Source organism: Uranotaenia lowii, chromosome 2 (assembly GCF_029784155.1).
Source record: "Uranotaenia lowii strain MFRU-FL chromosome 2, ASM2978415v1, whole genome shotgun sequence".
Taxonomy (NCBI): Eukaryota; Metazoa; Arthropoda; class Insecta; order Diptera; family Culicidae; genus Uranotaenia; species Uranotaenia lowii.
The window spans coordinates 538375-556994 of record NC_073692.1 but is presented as its reverse complement, the minus strand read 5'-3'; the positions used below and the strand labels follow the sequence as shown (position 1 = coordinate 556994).

General features: G+C 39.1%; 1 protein-coding gene across 4 annotated transcripts; it reads right to left on the bottom strand.

The window, feature by feature from the left end:
* Window positions 1-86: 86 nt before the first annotated feature.
* Window positions 87-18340, bottom strand: LOC129746147 (protein sprint). Of its 4 annotated transcripts, XM_055739652.1 has the most exons (7): window positions 18059-18340; window positions 17889-17993; window positions 17606-17815; window positions 5417-5862; window positions 4979-5353; window positions 2861-3059; window positions 87-2788 (listed from the first exon to the last, which is right to left on the bottom strand). In XM_055739652.1, exons 1-7 carry the CDS (start codon window positions 18204-18206, stop codon window positions 2604-2606), a joined length of 1668 nt encoding a protein of 555 aa, XP_055595627.1. In that variant the 5' UTR covers window positions 18207-18340; the 3' UTR covers window positions 87-2603. The 4 variants fall into 4 exon arrangements, with proteins under 4 accessions (XP_055595627.1, XP_055595629.1, XP_055595628.1 ...); XM_055739654.1 differs by lacking the exons at window positions 17606-17815; window positions 17889-17993; window positions 18059-18340 and adding exons at window positions 7340-7614; window positions 7718-8903 and having other exon boundaries at window positions 5414-5862; XM_055739653.1 differs by lacking the exons at window positions 17606-17815; window positions 17889-17993; window positions 18059-18340 and adding an exon at window positions 7340-8905 and having other exon boundaries at window positions 5414-5862.
* Between the last annotated feature and the right edge of the window lie 280 nt (window positions 18341-18620).

Genomic DNA, 18620 nt, shown 5'->3' with positions numbered 1-18620 from the left:
CGTTTTTTTACTCGACTCTCTTTCTTTTTCTTATGTTTTCACTACCACAACTTGGGTGTTTATTCGATCCTGAACACTTTCTAGTATGGGTGTGTGTACACAGGTAAAGATAGTTGTAGAATATTCGTTTTTTTTTATCTGGTTGTGGCTAGACAGTTTGTTCGCACCCTTTTTTTAGATCTAATACTGGTCACACGCGCTTGTAGTTTTCCAACTCTTTCTATCTCTCTACCCTACTCTGATTCTATTGGTTGTATATCAAAAATATTATCCTTTACCGATTGCTATACTTTTTTTCGTTGAGTGGCAAGCAACATCTTTTGTTTTTTTTTTTGCTATCTTTCGCTAGTTATTCTTCTCTCGCTCGCATCTTCTTCCCGAGTGGATGACGTCAGGAACTCTCAATATCTCTTAATTATTCTCTCTCTATTCAATTTTATTCTCTCTGTGGCTACATTCTCTATACTGTATTAGATCGAGTTAGGCTTAATTTTGCTTTATTATTTTTATTCAGTTTATTTTTAGTAAAAGTGTGAGCATTTTCTCGTGGGAATCATTTGTGGATTGGTTTTTCCTTCTGTCATCGTAAAAAAATGAGCAAATACTTAGATTTTGAAACGTTTAAAAACTAGCAATATAGTGGAATATCTACCGTCAAAATGCACGCGTTACACGAGGAGAAGAGACAAACTCTCACGGTGTGAGAATCGTGAATACATATGTATATTGAATGATTGAATGTATATTTTAATAAATATGTTTATGAGAAGGTTATGACAATTGTTTTGGTTGTTTGGCTAATACACATACCAATCGATTAATAGAGGATGAAATTAGATTTCAATGGTTTCACACGACTAAATTTTCTCGGAGCTTTTTCTCGATAACAGATTGTGTGTAATGGTTCAATTTCCTAAATCAAAAACTGCGAATTAACAAACGGTCAACAAAACGGATGAACATAGATAAAGGTTTTTTTTCTCAAATAAAACGTTCAACTGACTAGCTATGGTAATTTTTTTCTCGTTATGTTCAAATAATAGGTAAAATGTTTTGTTCAAACATGGTGTTATTTTGCTTCGTGAAAAATATCCTTGACTTGGTCCAGATGGATGGTTCTTTTCTATTTACGTAACATAGTTTTTTTTGTATAATCACAAAACATCGATACTGCTTCAATCAGATTGTCGGATGCAATTATTCCTTGAAAAGATTATTAGACCTTACTAAGAAAGTTTTTTTTTTGCTCTTATGCATTAGTGAAAAGGTATTTTCTTATAAAATTTTTTGGCAACGTTTTGTTTAAATAAAATCGGTCATTTCATGACGGAGTGAAGATTTTAAAAATGATCGAAAGAATAAAAGTCGCTTAAAACAGTTATAAGTTGTCCAATAAAATACGCATACGTTTTAGTGTTATACAAATCGATTATAATATATGATTTTACTGATAGTATCCTAGAGGCTATTTTCTAAATGATTTTTGTTTATTCAATGATCAAACGCGTGTCATTTAAAACTGATTTTAAGAGCGAGTAATAACAATTTTCATGGTTAAAAGTAATGAAATGGAAGAGTTTTTTTTTGACAAATGGAGAGCTGCAACCTATCACGTGATAATTTTTTTAACTTGAGGATGCACTGAGAAAAAGACATTGATTATCTTGTAAACCATGGTTATTGCTAACTTTCCACTGCTTTGAAAAATTGTTCAATTAGTGTTAATCAATATATGCTTGTCAAAATTTGACGAAGCTCCTTTTTTCTCTATGATTAACGAAACATCTTTTATAAAATAATGGATGCAATGAACAAAATACTACATTATTTGAGATTTGATGAAATTGTTGTTATGAACAAAACCCATGATTGTAATTTTTTAGATAATCAATGTTCTTTCCAATCTGATCCTAACATTTGACTCCTTTCTCTAAGTACATCCGAATAACTATGAGCAATGGAAAAAAATTAAATTCATGCCGCTTTCAAGTCTTACAAACAGTCGTTCTTACTGATATCATTACGTAGTTTAGTTTTTTTTTTCAATCTTGTTTAACGGAGGAGTTCTTCTTCATTCAAACACAAATAATAAAAAAAATATTCTTCGTCAACTGCAGTTTGGAAACTGTCACTTGAAAAGGCTTTCCCTGTTGCAAGAAAAAGTTTCCCTAATGCAGTTTCGGTTATCTCAAATCAGTATACGGAAGGTTTGGTTTTCTCACAGGTTATTATAGATTGGAATATGAACCAATCTTGAATATATATATTTCTACTTGGTAAAATTGCGATTTCGATTTCGAGATTGGCTGGCAAGAAACTGCCAATTAACGCCCTTATACTGCCTATACTGTTTGTGGACACAATGTTTTACAGTAATACACAGACGGCAAGGTAAACACACCTAACAAAAACTGATAATAGTTAAACCTTTTAAAAATAATCTGCTTTCGTAATTACATACACAACATAAATATATCAACCCTTGTAAAAGTGTCACAGCAGAAATTTCTTCTCAAAAATGCCGTTCGGAATCGTCGACAGAAAAGTTAAAAATTATAGAAAAAAAAAACAGTTCAATTTTCTGTGCCGCGGACGTCTCCGGATTAATGATTGTGTTTATCAGTCGTCGTCGTCGTCGATGAGCAGGCGGACATCATCGTCAGCGAGTTGGGCATCATCGTGGGCCAGGCAATTTTGGCATCGATCCGTTTGTAGGCTATCATGCAATGCTTGCCGGCGGCCGCCATCCGCACGTCCTGGGGGCATTCGTTATCCTGCAGTAGAGATTCTAAAAAAACCGAAAAAAAAAACAAGTTAGTTGTTAAATATCACTTCCGTTGGCTTAAGGGTAACTTTGTACCTTCTCCATCGATCAGTTTGAACAGTCCGTAGTCCTGGGCATTGGTGACGCGGGCCTTGTGGGCGATAATGCGGCACACCTCCCGGGTCGTCGTGTGCGGTCGGATTGGCAGCGTTCGTGTCTGAATCGAACCGTTGTACTCGTCCGGAATGATGACCCGCAGCACCGAGGAGCACTCCGGCAGCGATTGGGAAGCCAACTGGAAGGAGGAAAACAAATACGCTTCAGTAAAGCTTTCAAATTCATCACAAATGAAAAATAGATTTTCTTTTCGGCAGAAACGTTGAGGACCTTTTAAAATTTGTATGTTATAAACTCTTACAAGAAATATCCCTTTTAAAGGAGGAAAGGCTCCGTTATACTCTGTGCCTCGTCCATATCTAGTTGGATCTTTCAAAAAGTCCTGAACAACCCAAGTTATATAAATACACTAGCCTAGTCGCTTAAACATCAAGCAATCCATGAAAATATGTTGGTAATCTAGGCAATCCATGATTTCAATAAGATGCAATGGGCGATGGAATCGAGAAGTTATTCTTTCTCTCCTAAAAAAAAACCCGCAAGATCTGTCAAAAGTTGGGTGAAATTTTAGCTGCATCCCACTTGCGCTCATGCAAAACTATCACCCTGTCATATTCGACCAATTCAAATTCATAATCTATCTAAGCAGTCATTGACTAAAACCACATGTAAGTTTTTGCATTCCATGTATTACTGTCCTAGAATAAAGAATAATAGTACTTCCAAAGTTTCTTTATTTCTGGAAGCATCTAAAAAGACATCACACCCAAATTCGGTAGCGAATCCATCGCCTATGTCAAGAGAAAACCAATCGCTCTTATCCTAATTAGATTTCTGATCGAATCTCTCTCAAGAGGAATACACAAGCTTTAACATATACTTCCATTACTGCTTTGATTACCCGGAGGATTTAGTAAATGGGTGTCGGATGCAATCTGGAGAATGCTCGATGATCGGAGTAGAGCAAAATTCGGTATTGAGCAAGCATGTACCAGGTTACCCAAACCAGTCGCCCGGTATGCGAAACTGGAAAAAGCAGTTAAACGATCTTGAACGCAAGACAAACGGCGTCAACTCGGAAGCACTCGTTAGCTGAAATGGGAGCGGCAACCAAGGACATAAAATCCAACCAATGCAACTGGAATCGATTGCTTCCATTGTATTGCTCAAATCCGGCTGGATGCAGAGTATCCTTATGAAGATACAGAAGAAATAGACCTAACTGTGTGTGATAACTGGCGTGGCATAACTTTGATCTGTACAACGCTACTCTGTGATCCTTGAAAGATTGAAACACGATAACTGATGCACTTTTCTTTTGTAAGAAGATGCACTTTTTATTGTGAAGAGATCCAATGCAAGCAACTTTTTGTGATCTATTGTGGAATAACCCAATATTTGTACGATCATACAATACTGTCATCATTGAACGCTATCATTCATTGGACGATGGTTCTGTGGGGACGAGACGAATTTCCGTTGGCTCGGGAGCACCAAAATGAAGAGTATTGTGAGGGTTCACTTTAAGAATTTACGTTGGATCGTGAGGATTAACATGAAGAGTTTTATGAAGGTTCACTTCAGGAATTTACGCTGGATTTGGAAGACCAACATGAACAGTTTGAAGGTTCACTTTCAAATTTACGTTTGCTCGAAATGACCAATATGAAGTGTGTTCTAATGTTTTACTTGAATTTACGTTGGATCGGGAGGACCAACGAAGAGTGTTCTGAAGTTTCCCTTTATGATGTTGGATGTTGGATGATGTTGGATTGGGGTATCTTACGATATCATTAGACAAATTTCCTCATAGGTCACTAATAAATCAGGACTTTAATCAAACTAAGAACCATATATTCTTAGTTAACATTTCATAAAAAATTTGATGGGAAGTTCAAACCGAATAATTGACATTTGTACATCTCCAGGTAGGTAATTTCTTCAGCTTTCAAGTGTTTAATTGTAATTCGAATTTGAAGTTAACAATCATACTCAGAATTTCTCTGATGACTTGACTTGTGAATTGATAGCAGCATAATACTTTTTAAGGAAAAAATAAGTTTGGGTGTTTGGGTAGCGTTCTCCTGATCAACTCACCTCCAAAGAGCCTCCCATGGGCCCGTCGTACTCGTGGAGCGAAAAGTTTTTGAGCACATGAACGGCACTGCACAGTGCGGTCAAATAGTACCCGGCTTCTCCGCTGAGCAGTGAGGGCTGTATGAGACCCCACATGTACTCCGCTTCGATTTCGGCTCCGATGAATCCGCAGTGAGCTACTACCAGTACCATCACCGGCAGAAAATCATCCGCACTCAGCTGTTGTCCGTTGTTACAGGCCGTTCCCTCGAAGATGGTCGACACGGCCGTCAGAAGCAGGTCCAGCTTCTCCAGGGGCAGCTCTGCCTCCTGCAGGCGCACAAAGAGCGACGAGATTTGACGAAGAGCGCCGGAATTTGGTGGAGTAACGGTGTTCTGAAATGCGCAATAAACATAATGAGACTCGTTCAAATTTCTTAATCCGTCTACACCTACTACCTTGATTCCAAACACCATCGGTCCTCGGCCGCAAGCCTGCCGAACCTTCTCCACCAGGATCTGAATGTCGCCGGAATGGGTGTAGTAGTCTACGAACAGCCCGTAAAGATGCTCGCGAAGTGGCAGAATCACCAGCCGATGCATCACCTCCTCAAGTATCGAGTCCAGGTTGAGGAATTCATCGGGTTTCAGCTGCGATCGGGCCTTCTGCACTTCGCTGGAAAAGTCTCCCTCGCCATGCTTGACCAGATAGTTCTTCATACCGCTCATGAACTGGCGCATGTTGCGCATCACAACCTGGGGAGCGGCTTTCGATTCTTTGGTGCATGATATGAAGTTTGATATATTCTGCGAGAACGTCGATTCCGTATCGTTGGCCAGCGACAGCGCGTAGGCTCCGATTGTTTCGCCCGGTCCACTGAAAACAGCCTTGTTGCGGGGGTGGCCTAAAGGAACGAAAGAAAACAATACCTATAAATAAACGGTTCCTAACCGATTGCTGGATTACGAAACATCGGTGCTGCAATGTGGAAAGCGTCTTATCGTGAAGTTAGCGGTTGTGATTTATCAACCCATGGGAACAATAAGAAACACCCCAACAGACACTCGACAAGCAGGTGACAAGTTGGTGATCTTTTTAGGATCCGGGTACACTCTCTAGAGATAGAAATATCAGTTGGTAAATATCATAAACAGATAATTATCATTATTTATTTTAGCATCCAGCGTTTAGTTGCCGGGGAATATAATAATCCCTTTTAAATCTTGATGTACAAAATTTGAGTCTTGATTGGAAAATTCGGTGAAAAAATTATTCATGATGACAAAACAAGTGGTAAAAATCTTCGTAGCAAAAATTGGAGAAAAAATATTTCTTTGTACTTTCGATTCACGGAAAATTTTATAAATGGAACGACCTCCGAAAGCATGTGAAGAATATTTTTATTACCTGATAATTTGCGCCGTAGGTTCTCAAATTATCCCAAAAATTTCATATGATATACTTGTCATTTTTGTCATTTTTTATCATTTTTATCATTTTTGTCATTTTTGTCATATTTGTCATTTTTGTTATGTTTGTCATTTTTGTCATTGTTGTAATTTTTGTAATTTTTGTCATTGTTGTAATTTTTGTAATTTTTGTCATTTTTGTCATTTTTGTCATTTTTGTCATTTTTGTCATTTTTGCCTTTTTTGTCATTTTTGTCATTTTCGTCATTTTTGTCATTTTCGTCATTTTTGTCATTTTTGTAATTTTTGTAATTTTTGTCATTTTTGTCATTTTTGTCATTTTTGTCATTTTTGTCATTTTTGTCATTTTTGTCATTTTTGTCATTTTTGTCATTTTTGTCATTTTTGTCATTTTTGTCATTTTTGTCATTTTTGTCATTTTTGTCATTTTTGTCATTTTTGTCATTTTTGTCATTTTTGTCATTTTTGTCATTTTTGTCATTTTTGTCATTTTTGTCATTTTTGTCATTTTTGTCATTTTTGTCATTTTTGTCATTTTTGTCATTTTTGTCATTTTTGTCATTTTTGTCATTTTTGTCATTTATGTCATTTTTGTCATTTTTGTCATTTTTGTCATTTTCATTTTTGTCCTTTTTGTTATTTTTGTCATTTTTGTCATTTTTGTCATTTTTGTCATTTTTGTCATTTTTGTCATTTTTGTCATTTTTGTCATTTTTTGTCATTTTTGTCATTTTTGTCATTTTTGTCATTATTGTTATTTTGTGTATTTTTTTCATTATTATCATTTTTTTCATTTTTTCACTTTTGTATTTTTTTTTTTTTCATTTTTGTCAGTTTTGTTATTTTCCGTTTATTTTTTACCTTTTACGTTTTTGTCACTTTTGCATTTTGTAATGCAAAGTTGTTGATTCAGAATTCCGAATTTTAACACGTTTCTATTACTTTTCCTACCTCTACTTTTGCACAACAAACAGAAGAACAACTTTTTCAGTAGCTGTTTCCAGGGCAACCGGAATCGGGTTCTTTCAGAAATTTCCTGACCAATCTCGAGCCGTCGGATGTACTTGGGCCGACGTTTCACATAAACTCCCTCGCCACGCTGCTCCACAATGTGATCCAGCCCGATCGTGATGTTGCCATTATCGTCCAGTCCGAAGCGTTCCCTCACGTTCATGTCCGCGTCGTGTTTTGAATCTTCTTCTCCGTCACTGTCACTCGACGACGACCTATCGGAGGGAGAGTTATTGGTGGAAGATTTCGGCGATTTAAACAGTGGTCCCATCAACGAACGGGCAAGTGCGTCGAAATTTTCACTGCTGGTGCGCTTACGTTTGCGAGTTGGCACCGGCGCTGGCGATTTCTTGGCCGTAGGATCAGGTTGCTCAACGACGGTTATCTTCGAGTAAGCTTCCAACTGTGCCTCCGTCAGGCCATACTCGATTCGATGGCCCAGATGGATGAGGCAGTAGAGGAAAGATGCCGAATCGTTGCTGAGATCTTCGGGGATGTCGTCTTCGAGGTTCACTACGACGTAGTCATCAAGATTCACCAGGTCCAGATCGTCATTGATACTGATCGAGGTCGCGTTATTTTTGCTCTCCAGTAATGGGGATGCAATTATTGACTTTACCCCATATTCGATCGAGCGCGCCTTCTCAACACTACTCACGTCACCACTGCTGCCGACTTTATCAACTAGCTGGACCGCAATGAACGGGCCGCTGTTATCTATTCTCGATTTGAGCTGCTGCTGATGGCCACTGCCGTCGTCCAGCTTGAGAACTGGGCCTGTGCTGGGATTATAAGCACTACTTTTATCACCATGTTTGCATTTTCGATCGTCACTAAGCTGAGAGTTGCACGGCGAATTGTTTATGTTGGCATTTACTCGACCATATCCACTCGCGCCGCTTTGCTCTTGATCTTGCTGATCTTGCGATAGGTCCGGTTGAGTTTGCTGCTTTTTCCTTGTAAATGATCTGATCCTCCCTCACCCAAATCCAGGGAGGGTATCAACGAGGGCTCCTTATTCTGGCTCGCGAGCCTTACGAGCGACCACTTTTTGAACAACTTCATGACTGATGTAGAGGCGATTCTTACCGGATTGAACGAATCGGCGGAATCGGAAGTTTCTCATCAGAACGATGCCTTAATACCTCACAGGGGCGATCAAAATCAAACGGTTTTGATCTTACTCGACACCTTCACACCCCAATCACAACAACAAATCACCCTGCAGCATCCTCTCGTGAGCGAAACAAAATAATAGAAAGACAAACTAATCCCGGTCACTTCCACACCATTCAGCACCACCCAACAGACTGATCCTTACTCGATCGCTGATCTACCCAGGAAGCCTTCCGAAAATCTTCAACAACACTGACTGAACTGAATGCGGCGCACATGCCTCGTTTCTCGTATGGACATTGGACAACATCACCAAGCAAGTAAGCAAGCAAGCACACGAACGAGATCGAAGCGGGACAACAACAAAAATAAACACCCGAAAGCAGCAAGGCATCTGCACATTTGCATATGCAAATATTTATAGGTACGTATAAATCCAATCGATCTTGGTTCACACACCATCATCTTCGTCAGAGCAGCAAAGACAGCAGCATCCTTCCATCACAGTGCTAGAGCACAGAACGGGCATCCTGAACGAACTGGACTCACTTTTTAGAACGCACTTTATTTTATTCAACGAATATCAAGCGAGTTCTTTAGATAAAAAAAAATAGTTGACTCAAAAAAAATCGCTCTTGACTTGATTATTCTCTGATATGTAGCTCCATACTACTTTAGGCAACGATCATCGACAGTCGCTGCCAGTGCAATCGGCGGCGCGGCGTGGTGACTAATCGCACCGCACGCTTTCAAAACTATTTTTCTGGACCAACAACAAAGAACAACCGACGATGGGCGACCAGTGGTGGGCAAATTTCTTGAGAAATTAGCGATGAGATCATCACCAAAATTGCGTTTAAGGTTTTTGAACTTTTGTTTTATCTTACTGGCATGATCCTGCGTTCTCGCTTAAAATTTGTATTTTAGGATTAATTTCACAACTTTTTGGTTTTGTGTGCGCACATTATTTGATCTAGTAATTAAAACAGAAAAAAATTATAGTTTAAGAAATATCATAATTTACTTAACTTAAAAATGATGCTCGTGCATTATTCCTCTAGAATAATTTATTTTCACGTTTCATATCGAAGAAAATAAATCCAAAAAAAAATGCTTCAGAAAAACGGCTAAGGCTCAGCAATTGCTTAAAAAATCCACTTAGTGTTTAAGTAAACTGAAGCTATGAGCTATGTATAAATATATTGCTTAAGGTTTTTTTCAAATTGATTAACAACACATGTTAAAAATCGCTGTGAAAAAGAACCGTACTTCATATCGATCCCGCTGAAATAATTACTTTAGCGCGAAATCTTGCGTGTTTTTTCGTGATTGATTGAGATCCCAGAAGATGTATCAAAATTAACAATACTGAGCTATTTCGTAACCAGTACAAAGAAAATGAAGATATGATTCTCAACACTTGAGAACATATTCTTTAGTTGCATAGCTTTGAATGAAAAGAATCGTTTTCAACAGTACGACCAGTAAAATGTTATATTTTTCAGTATTGAAATGAAAATTTTCTATTCCAATTCATTTTAAGAGGAAATATTTATAATTCACAACATTATACAGGGTGTTCGCTACGAATCCGGAAGGAACGAGACGCGCAGGGGCGCAACGAGCGAGGTGGCGGCCAAGTGGAACGTGATCTGGCGAATGTGGGATGTCCGAGAAATTTGAGAACGGTTTCCATGGACCGAGCGAATTTTAGGAATTATGCTCGTCAAGTTATGCCGTGAGACGGAACACAACGAAAATAAAATAATAACAAGTTATCTGCAAATCTTCACATCTCCATTTTCTCCCGCAGAACTGCAGTCCTTTTTTATTTATTCAAAAAGATCGCGGCAATCAAAAAAATTTTCTTCCTCTTCTTCTTTAACCAACACAGCCAAAACATGTAAGCATCCTTGAAAATGGAAGACATGCGTTTTTTATTTTTCTTTTCAATGTCATCTCTGTTACATTTAAACATGCACTTGTAAATACCGCAAAAGATAAGGAAGGAATGGAGCATGGAGTTCCCTGCCAAACGCTTCATTTGTTTTGGTAAAATAATACAATATAAAATCTAAAACTGTAAAAAGGTCGGATCTCATCAAATAAGTTGTCATGGAGGAAATACATTCTTCACTGATTCGGATCCGTTCGTCTTTAGTTGGTAGGGGCAGAGCTGATGATGTTTTGATACTGGGTCCTATCGTAACCGAAATTTCTGAAGCTGTTTTGCCGCTTCTCGCGTCTTTCCAGTGTATGGAATATCGATTTGATACCGCGTACTTCACTATAAGTTCACAATATTCCCACTCGCGGTTAATCAGCTGAATTCCATGTTCAATAATTTGTATTTATTCTATTTTTTACTTCTGGAATAACACTTATTTAACGGAGCGAAAATTTTGACGTCCTTGCAAGCCAACGCCTACTTGAACTCTCTCGCAATGTTAATTCTATTTTTTTTCGTGGCGCTGAATTCGATCTGGTCAAAGACCGACCAAATGAAGAATCAAATAAAAATATCACTGCTTTATTAAACTGAGTCGATTTGGGGTCATTTTTGAAATCAATACTGATGTTATGAAATCGCTTGGTACATCTTTGTACCTGAAAATGATCACATTTTCATATGTGATGAAAGAAATTAGAGAAACATGAACTATCAAAGAACGAAAGAACATAAGCCGTAAATATCATGAAAATTTCGAAAAAGATACAACGGCTCACCGACAGGACTTGAACCTGCAATCTCCGCTTCGGTACAACGGCGCGTTAGCCAATTCCACCACGGTGAACGTGATGGAACCGGCGAACACGAGCAATCGAGCTCTGCCGATCAACTGCTGGACCTTCTATCGAAACACCATGTATATCCCGCATGTGATCTTTCCCTCTATTGATCTCTCTTGTTTCTCTAACCCCACCCATCGACTCGGGATTTTAGCCGAACGAGCACATGGTCGATTGCTTCGGGTTTGCCGCAACTTACGGTCAGATGAAGAAGCAATCAGTGCCGCTCAAGGTTCCGAGCAGACCAGTTACACAGGGAGGTGTTGCTCTGTTGAAATCAATACTGATGTTATGAAATCGCTTGGTACATCTTTGTACCTGAAAATGATCACATTTTCATATGTGATGAAAGAAATTAGAGAAACATGAACTATCAAAGAACGAAAGAACATAAGCCGTAAATATCATGAAAATTTCGAAAAAGATACAACGGCTCACCGACAGGACTTGAACCTGCAATCTCCGCTTCGGTACAACGGCGCGTTAGCCAATTCCACCACGGTGAACGTGATGGAACCGGCGAACACGAGCAATCGAGCTCTGGCCGATCAACTGCTGGACCTTCTATCGAAACACCATGTATATCCCGCATGTGATCTTTCCCTCTATTGATCTCTCTTGTTTCTCTAACCCCACCCATCGACTCGGGATTTTAGCCGAACGAGCACATGGTCGATTGCTTCGGGTTTGCCGCAACTTACGGTCAGATGAAGAAGCAATCAGTGCCGCTCAAGGTTCCGAGCAGACCAGTTACACAGGGAGGTGTTGCTCTGTTGAAATCAATACTGATGTTATGAAATCGCTTGGTACATCTTTGTACCTGAAAATGATCACATTTTCATATGTGATGAAAGAAATTAGAGAAACATGAACTATCAAAGAACGAAAGAACATAAGCCGTAAATATCATGAAAATTTCGAAAAAGATACAACGGCTCACCGACAGGACTTGAACCTGCAATCTTCCGCTTCGGTACAACGGCGCGTTAGCCAATTCCACCCACGGTGAACGTGATGGAACCGGCGAACACGAGCAATCGAGCTCTGCCGATCAACTGCTGGACCTTCTATCGAAACACCATGTATATCCCGCATGTGATCTTTCCCTCTATTGATCTCTCTTGTTTCTCTAACCCCACCCATCGACTCGGGATTTTAGCCGAACGAGCACATGGTCGATTGCTTCGGGTTTGCCGCAACTTACGGTCAGATGAAGAAGCAATCAGTGCCGCTCAAGGTTCCGAGCAGACCAGTTACACAGGGAGGTGTTGCTCTGTTGAAATCAATACTGATGTTATGAAATCAATAGAGGGAAAGATCACATGCGGGATATACATGGTGTTTCGATAGAAGGTCCAGCAGTTGATCGGCAGAGCTCGATTGCTCGTGTTCGCCGGTTCCATCACGTTCACCGTGGTGGAATTGGCTAACGCGCCGTTGTACCGAAGCGGAGATTGCAGGTTCAAGTCCTGTCGGTGAGCCGTTGTATCTTTTTCGAAATTTTCATGATATTTACGGCTTATGTTCTTTCGTTCTTTGATAGTTCATGTTTCTCTAATTTCTTTCATCACATATGAAAATGTGATCATTTTCAGGTACAAAGATGTACCAAGCGATTTCATAACATCAGTATTGATTTCAACAGAGCAACACCTCCCTGTGTAACTGGTCTGCTCGGAACCTTGAGCGGCACTGATTGCTTCTTCATCTGACCGTAAGTTGCGGCAAACCCGAAGCAATCGACCATGTGCTCGTTCGGCTAAAATCCCGAGTCGATGGGTGGGTTAGAGAAACAAGAGAGATCAATAGAGGGAAAGATCACATGCGGGATATACATGGTGTTTCGATAGAAGGTCCAGCAGTTGATCGGCAGAGCTCGATTGCTCGTGTTCGCCGGTTCCATCACGTTCACCGTGGTGGAATTGGCTAACGCGCCGTTGTACCGAAGCGGAGATTGCAGGTTCAAGTCCTGTCGGTGAGCCGTTGTATCTTTTTCGAAATTTTCATGATATTTACGGCTTATGTTCTTTCGTTCTTTGATAGTTCATGTTTCTCTAATTTCTTTCATCACATATGAAAATGTGATCATTTTCAGGTACAAAGATGTACCAAGCGATTTCATAACATCAGTATTGATTTCAACAGAGCAACACCTCCCTGTGTAACTGGTCTGCTCGGAACCTTGAGCGGCACTGATTGCTTCTTCATCTGACCGTAAGTTGCGGCAAACCCGAAGCAATCGACCATGTGCTCGTTCGGCTAAAATCCCGAGTCGATGGGTGGGGTTAGAGAAACAAGAGAGATCAATAGAGGGAAAGATCACATGCGGGATATACATGGTGTTTCGATAGAAGGTCCAGCAGTTGATCGGCAGAGCTCGATTGCTCGTGTTCGCCGGTTCCATCACGTTCACCGTGGTGGAATTGGCTAACGCGCCGTTGTACCGAAGCGGAGATTGCAGGTTCAAGTCCTGTCGGTGAGCCGTTGTATCTTTTTCGAAATTTTCATGATATTTACGGCTTATGTTCTTTCGTTCTTTGATAGTTCATGTTTCTCTAATTTCTTTCATCACATATGAAAATGTGATCATTTTCAGGTACAAAGATGTACCAAGCGATTTCATAACATCAGTATTGATTTCAACAGAGCAACACCTCCCTGTGTAACTGGTCTGCTCGGAACCTTGAGCGGCACTGATTGCTTCTTCATCTGACCGTAAGTTGCGGCAAACCCGAAGCAATCGACCATGTGCTCGTTCGGCTAAAATCCCGAGTCGATGGGTGGGGTTAGAGAAACAAGAGAGATCAATAGAGGGAAAGATCACATGCGGGATATACATGGTGTTTCGATAGAAGGTCCAGCAGTTGATCGGCAGAGCTCGATTGCTCGTGTTCGCCGGTTCCATCACGTTCACCGTGGTGGAATTGGCTAACGCGCCGTTGTACCGAAGCGGAGATTGCAGGTTCAAGTCCTGTCGGTGAGCCGTTGTATCTTTTTCGAAATTTTCATGATATTTACGGCTTATGTTCTTTCGTTCTTTGATAGTTCATGTTTCTCTAATTTCTTTCATCACATATGAAAATGTGATCATTTTTGAATTTCTCAAACCCTGGGGTCTAAAAAGCTTCGTCTTGGTCCAAAACTCATCTTTGATTTTTCGTAGAATTTTTAAGTAACGTTTACATGAGTAAATTTGAACTTTTAGGTTAGTATGGGAAAATTGAATACTTTGTACTGAAAAATCAACATCATTTTTGTTTCTTCTGTGGAACCGAGCCAGCTGACAGTTTGTGTGCCAATTTAAAAAAATCCTAAAGCAAATTTTCCGCTGAACAACTTTGTCCAAGACCGTAATATCCTATCTTATTGGACAAAAATGTTATTAGCTGTTTAACAGAGGTATGTCTTTTCGCACTGATGAACAATAAATTCAATTGACACCACTGCTGGAGCCACTCAAAGTATTGCAGGAAAAGTAGTCATGCAATACCTCCCTAGGCACCCTGCAGGGATGTCAATTGAATTTATTGTTTGTCAATACGAAAAGACCTCTGTTAAACAGCAAATAACTTTTTCGTCTAATAAGATACGAAGTTACGGCCTTGGACAAAGTTGTTCAGCGGAAAATTTGCTTTAGGAATTTTATAAATTGGCACACAAACTGTCGGCTGGATCGGTCCTCCAATACGTAGGCCACGGAGTCTTTTTTTTTTAAGGGGCCTTTAAAACGAAGAAAATTCGACATCTCTGAAATCTTTGAAATAGCTGGCAACACTGTACAATAGACTGAGTCGATTTGGGGTCATTTTGAAATTTCCCAAACCCTGGGGTCTACAAAGCTTCATTTTGGTTCAAAACACATTCATGATTTTTTGCAGAATTTTTAAGTAACGTTTACATCAGTAAATTTGAACTTTTAGGTTTGTATGAGAACATTAAATATTTTATACTAAAAAAATCATCATCATTTTTGTTTCTTCTGTGCAACCGAGTCTGCTGATGGTTTTTGTGCCAATTTAGAAATTCTCCAAAGGAAATTTACCACCGAACAACTTTGTCGAAGACCGTAGCTACGTATCTTATTAGGCAAGAAAGTTATTAGCTGTTGAATAGGGGTATGTATTTTGGCATTGATAAACAATAAATTCAATTGACACCACTGCTTGTGCCCCGGGAAGTATAGCATGAAAAGCAGTCATGCAATACCTAGCTGGGCACCAGGCAGTGATATCAATTGAATTTATTGTTTATCGATTGACTGTACAATTCACAAGAATAAGAGCGCTAATAAGGAAAATTAACAGTAAATAACTTAAACAAACATTCAAATCGTCCATTGGACTGAAAAAAATAATAACATACCTGCGAATGACAGGAATCTGGCTATTAAAAAGTGTTGCTAGTAAAACTGTCGCAATTCGGTTTGGTGCCATACAAATAATATGTTTTTTTCCCGTGGTAGTAAAAACGAATGATAGTTTTGAAAATTTGTTATTTTTGAAAATTTGTCTTAAAAATTTCAACTTTATTAGGTTACCGAAAAATTTAAATAGTTTCAAAAGATATTTAAAACACGTTTACGCAAATTTAACTTAAAAAATTTTGCACCATACAAATATTAAAATTTCTCATGGATTTATTCACACAGCTGCGAATAAACTTTTGTTACTGATATTCTAAAAAGGTTTCAAAAACTTCTTGAACGAATGAGACTAGTATTTCAAAAGTTTGTCGATGAGCTCCTTTGAATTCAGCCACAGTATACTTGAACTAAGATTTGAAAATTTTACATTTTTTTTGTATGAAAAAATATCAAACTGAACGAAGTTCCTCGGAACCTAAGAAACATTTCTCTATTTTCTTTTCAAATGAGTTTAAAACAGTAGTATGTTTTAAAATCTCATAAAAGAATTTTTAGAAATTGACTTTGTTCACATTTATATAAAGTAGGTAGTCGATATGCTTCGATTAGTAATGTACTCTTCATATAAACTGTAACTTCATGAAGATATATGAAATCGTGAACAGGGCTGAAAAACTGTTTAAACAATTCAAACTATTGATAACTTTGTTTCTTCTTTTATAACTTAAATCTACGCCTAATGACGGTCAAGCTTCTACGAGACTTTGGTACCATCTGTCCTTGCAAAAGTATGGAAATCACTTTTTCGACTCTAAGTTTTACGTGTATTAGTAAATTTTTCCACTAATTAAGTTTTTGAAGATCGTAAGATGATTCAAGTGGAGACAAAACAGGATTTTAAAGAAATACCTATATTTGATTCGAATTCGAATCTGTTAAGCCTTGATGTTCATTGAGAAAGATTCCTCAAAACGATTAAAGTAGTTTTTTTTTCAATGTTTACCTCCGCTCTATTTTTTTTTTTTTTTTCATTTGTGCAAAAAATTGTGTCGAATTGAAAAGGGTTATGATTCTCGTTTGATAATGGTGATATTGATTTTGAATTGAGATGACTGTGGAAACTATCTCTCATATAAAAGGTTTTCATTAGAAATACGAATTAGTGAATTTTATCTTGTTCTTCAAATTCCTTTGGTTTCCGTTCGGTTGCCCTGAATTTCCAAGGACTTATGTATGTATCCTTATAATTCAGAGTTATCAACTAAAAATAAACTTCTAAAATCGATTAGGCTTTTAAAAACATTCCAAAACGTGACATTTCCTGTATTTGTACACTGTATATTTGTTACTCAATGGTCGTATTTTAAGGAATAAAATTGCCCACCATTAAAAAGTTTCTCTCATCCTACCAAGCTGCATCCGCTTTTTTCCAGATTGCTTCCTATCCGTAGTCCGGAAGAAAAGATCACACTTAGTATTATCACTGTTCAAATATCTACATCCGAAATGATCTTCCGAGAAATGTGCCTGCTCATCCCGGTTCCTATCAATCGATAGTCCTGAATATGCGTTGTAATTTGTAGAAAAAACTTTCCTACCGAACCAAGGCTCGGAAGTAGGCAATGGCCTTGGACTTTTATTGCTTAACCGATTAAGTAGTGTAGCAGGAAAATATTTACCCTCGAGGTTCCTTTCCTATTTTCGGAATTCTCTTTGTTTCTTCAGCCCCGGAAGATTTTTGTGTCTCACTGTCTCCTGATAACTACGCAATTGGATTTTTCTGCGTCTTAGCCTGTGATTCATTGATAGGAAGGTACCTAAGTGAAGGATTCCAGTAATAATGTTTATAATGTTAACCCCTGGTGGATGATCGAAGTTTACTCCTTTTTTTCCTAGTTTTAAGACTTTTATAACTAAGAAAATTTCAAAATACTCACACAATATCTCACGATCTCTGCAGCTTCTGGTTCGTCCGATGGTGGCAACTTTTTCCGGTGGTTTTTCGACCTTTCTCAGCCTCCTCAATGAAGTGTAGCTGTAGGCCGATACCATCTCATTGCGAGGACCGGCAAACTGATCACCATAGGATCGTACAGGAAGACTTTCGCCAACCGGCATTGTGTCTGCGTTGCTTGCGATGAATGATTCTGAGAAGAAGACAAATTGTGACAATTAGTGTACCTGTAATTTGAGGCGTTTTCGCCATTAACAGATACTCACTTTCTGGCTGCTTGCGATACTTTTCCCATTGAGAACTGTCCCACGGTTCCGAAAATACTGTTCCGTCGTCCGACTGTGAGCTATTAACTGTCGACGGGGCGTAGCCTGAAAAAAAACAGATTATCGAGTTAGACGAAACAATAAAACCATAAACGGCCACATCGGCGTACCTGAGGCATTTTGCTTCTCCACATTATCGTAGGCAGATTTACGTTGAGTCCTAGTTAAGGTACCTGGAACATTCTCCGTACCTCCTCTGGACTCGATGACAGCCACAGCCGTCAAAACTGAGGACGCCGTCGTTGTGGCCAGAGACATCGATAAAACCTCCGAACTGTTGTCCGCATTATGAGGGACGTCTGGCAAATCCAAATGCGGCAGACGCTTGGCAATTATCTGGTGTACGGTAATGGAAGCCCGATTATCTTCCTCGTCCTTGTGATGATGATAGGACGACGCGGAAGATAGGTTGGATTTTTTGGATAAGCACCCAGCGACGCCATCGGGGATTCCAGCTTTGCCAATGAGGGATTTCCCAACCACCGGAGGTCGTTGTCGTAATCATTGTTTTCCGTTTGCTCCAACGATAGCCGCTCGAAGTGTAATCTATCGACAAGCTTGTGGTGGCCACTGGTGCCACCTTTTGGAGTTTTGAGCTCATCCAGCGAGGCTGCCAGTTGGATCTGTGAAAAAATATTTTGGAAAAAATAGTCAAAAACTTTATCTTACACT

Bases quoted from the DNA above. Each gene is read 5' to 3' on its own strand.
- LOC129746147 (XM_055739652.1), bottom strand. From the start codon at position 18,206: ATGTCTCTGGCCACAACGACGGCGTCCTCAGTTTTGACGGCTGTGGCT. The intron at 17,816-17,888 runs GTGAGTATCTGT...TCTTCTTCTCAG, and splicing joins GTATCGCAAGCAGCCAGAAA to AATCATTCATCGCAAGCAAC. The intron at 3,060-4,978 runs GTGAGTTGATCA...TCCTCCTTCCAG, and splicing joins CCATGGGAGGCTCTTTGGAG to TTGGCTTCCCAATCGCTGCC.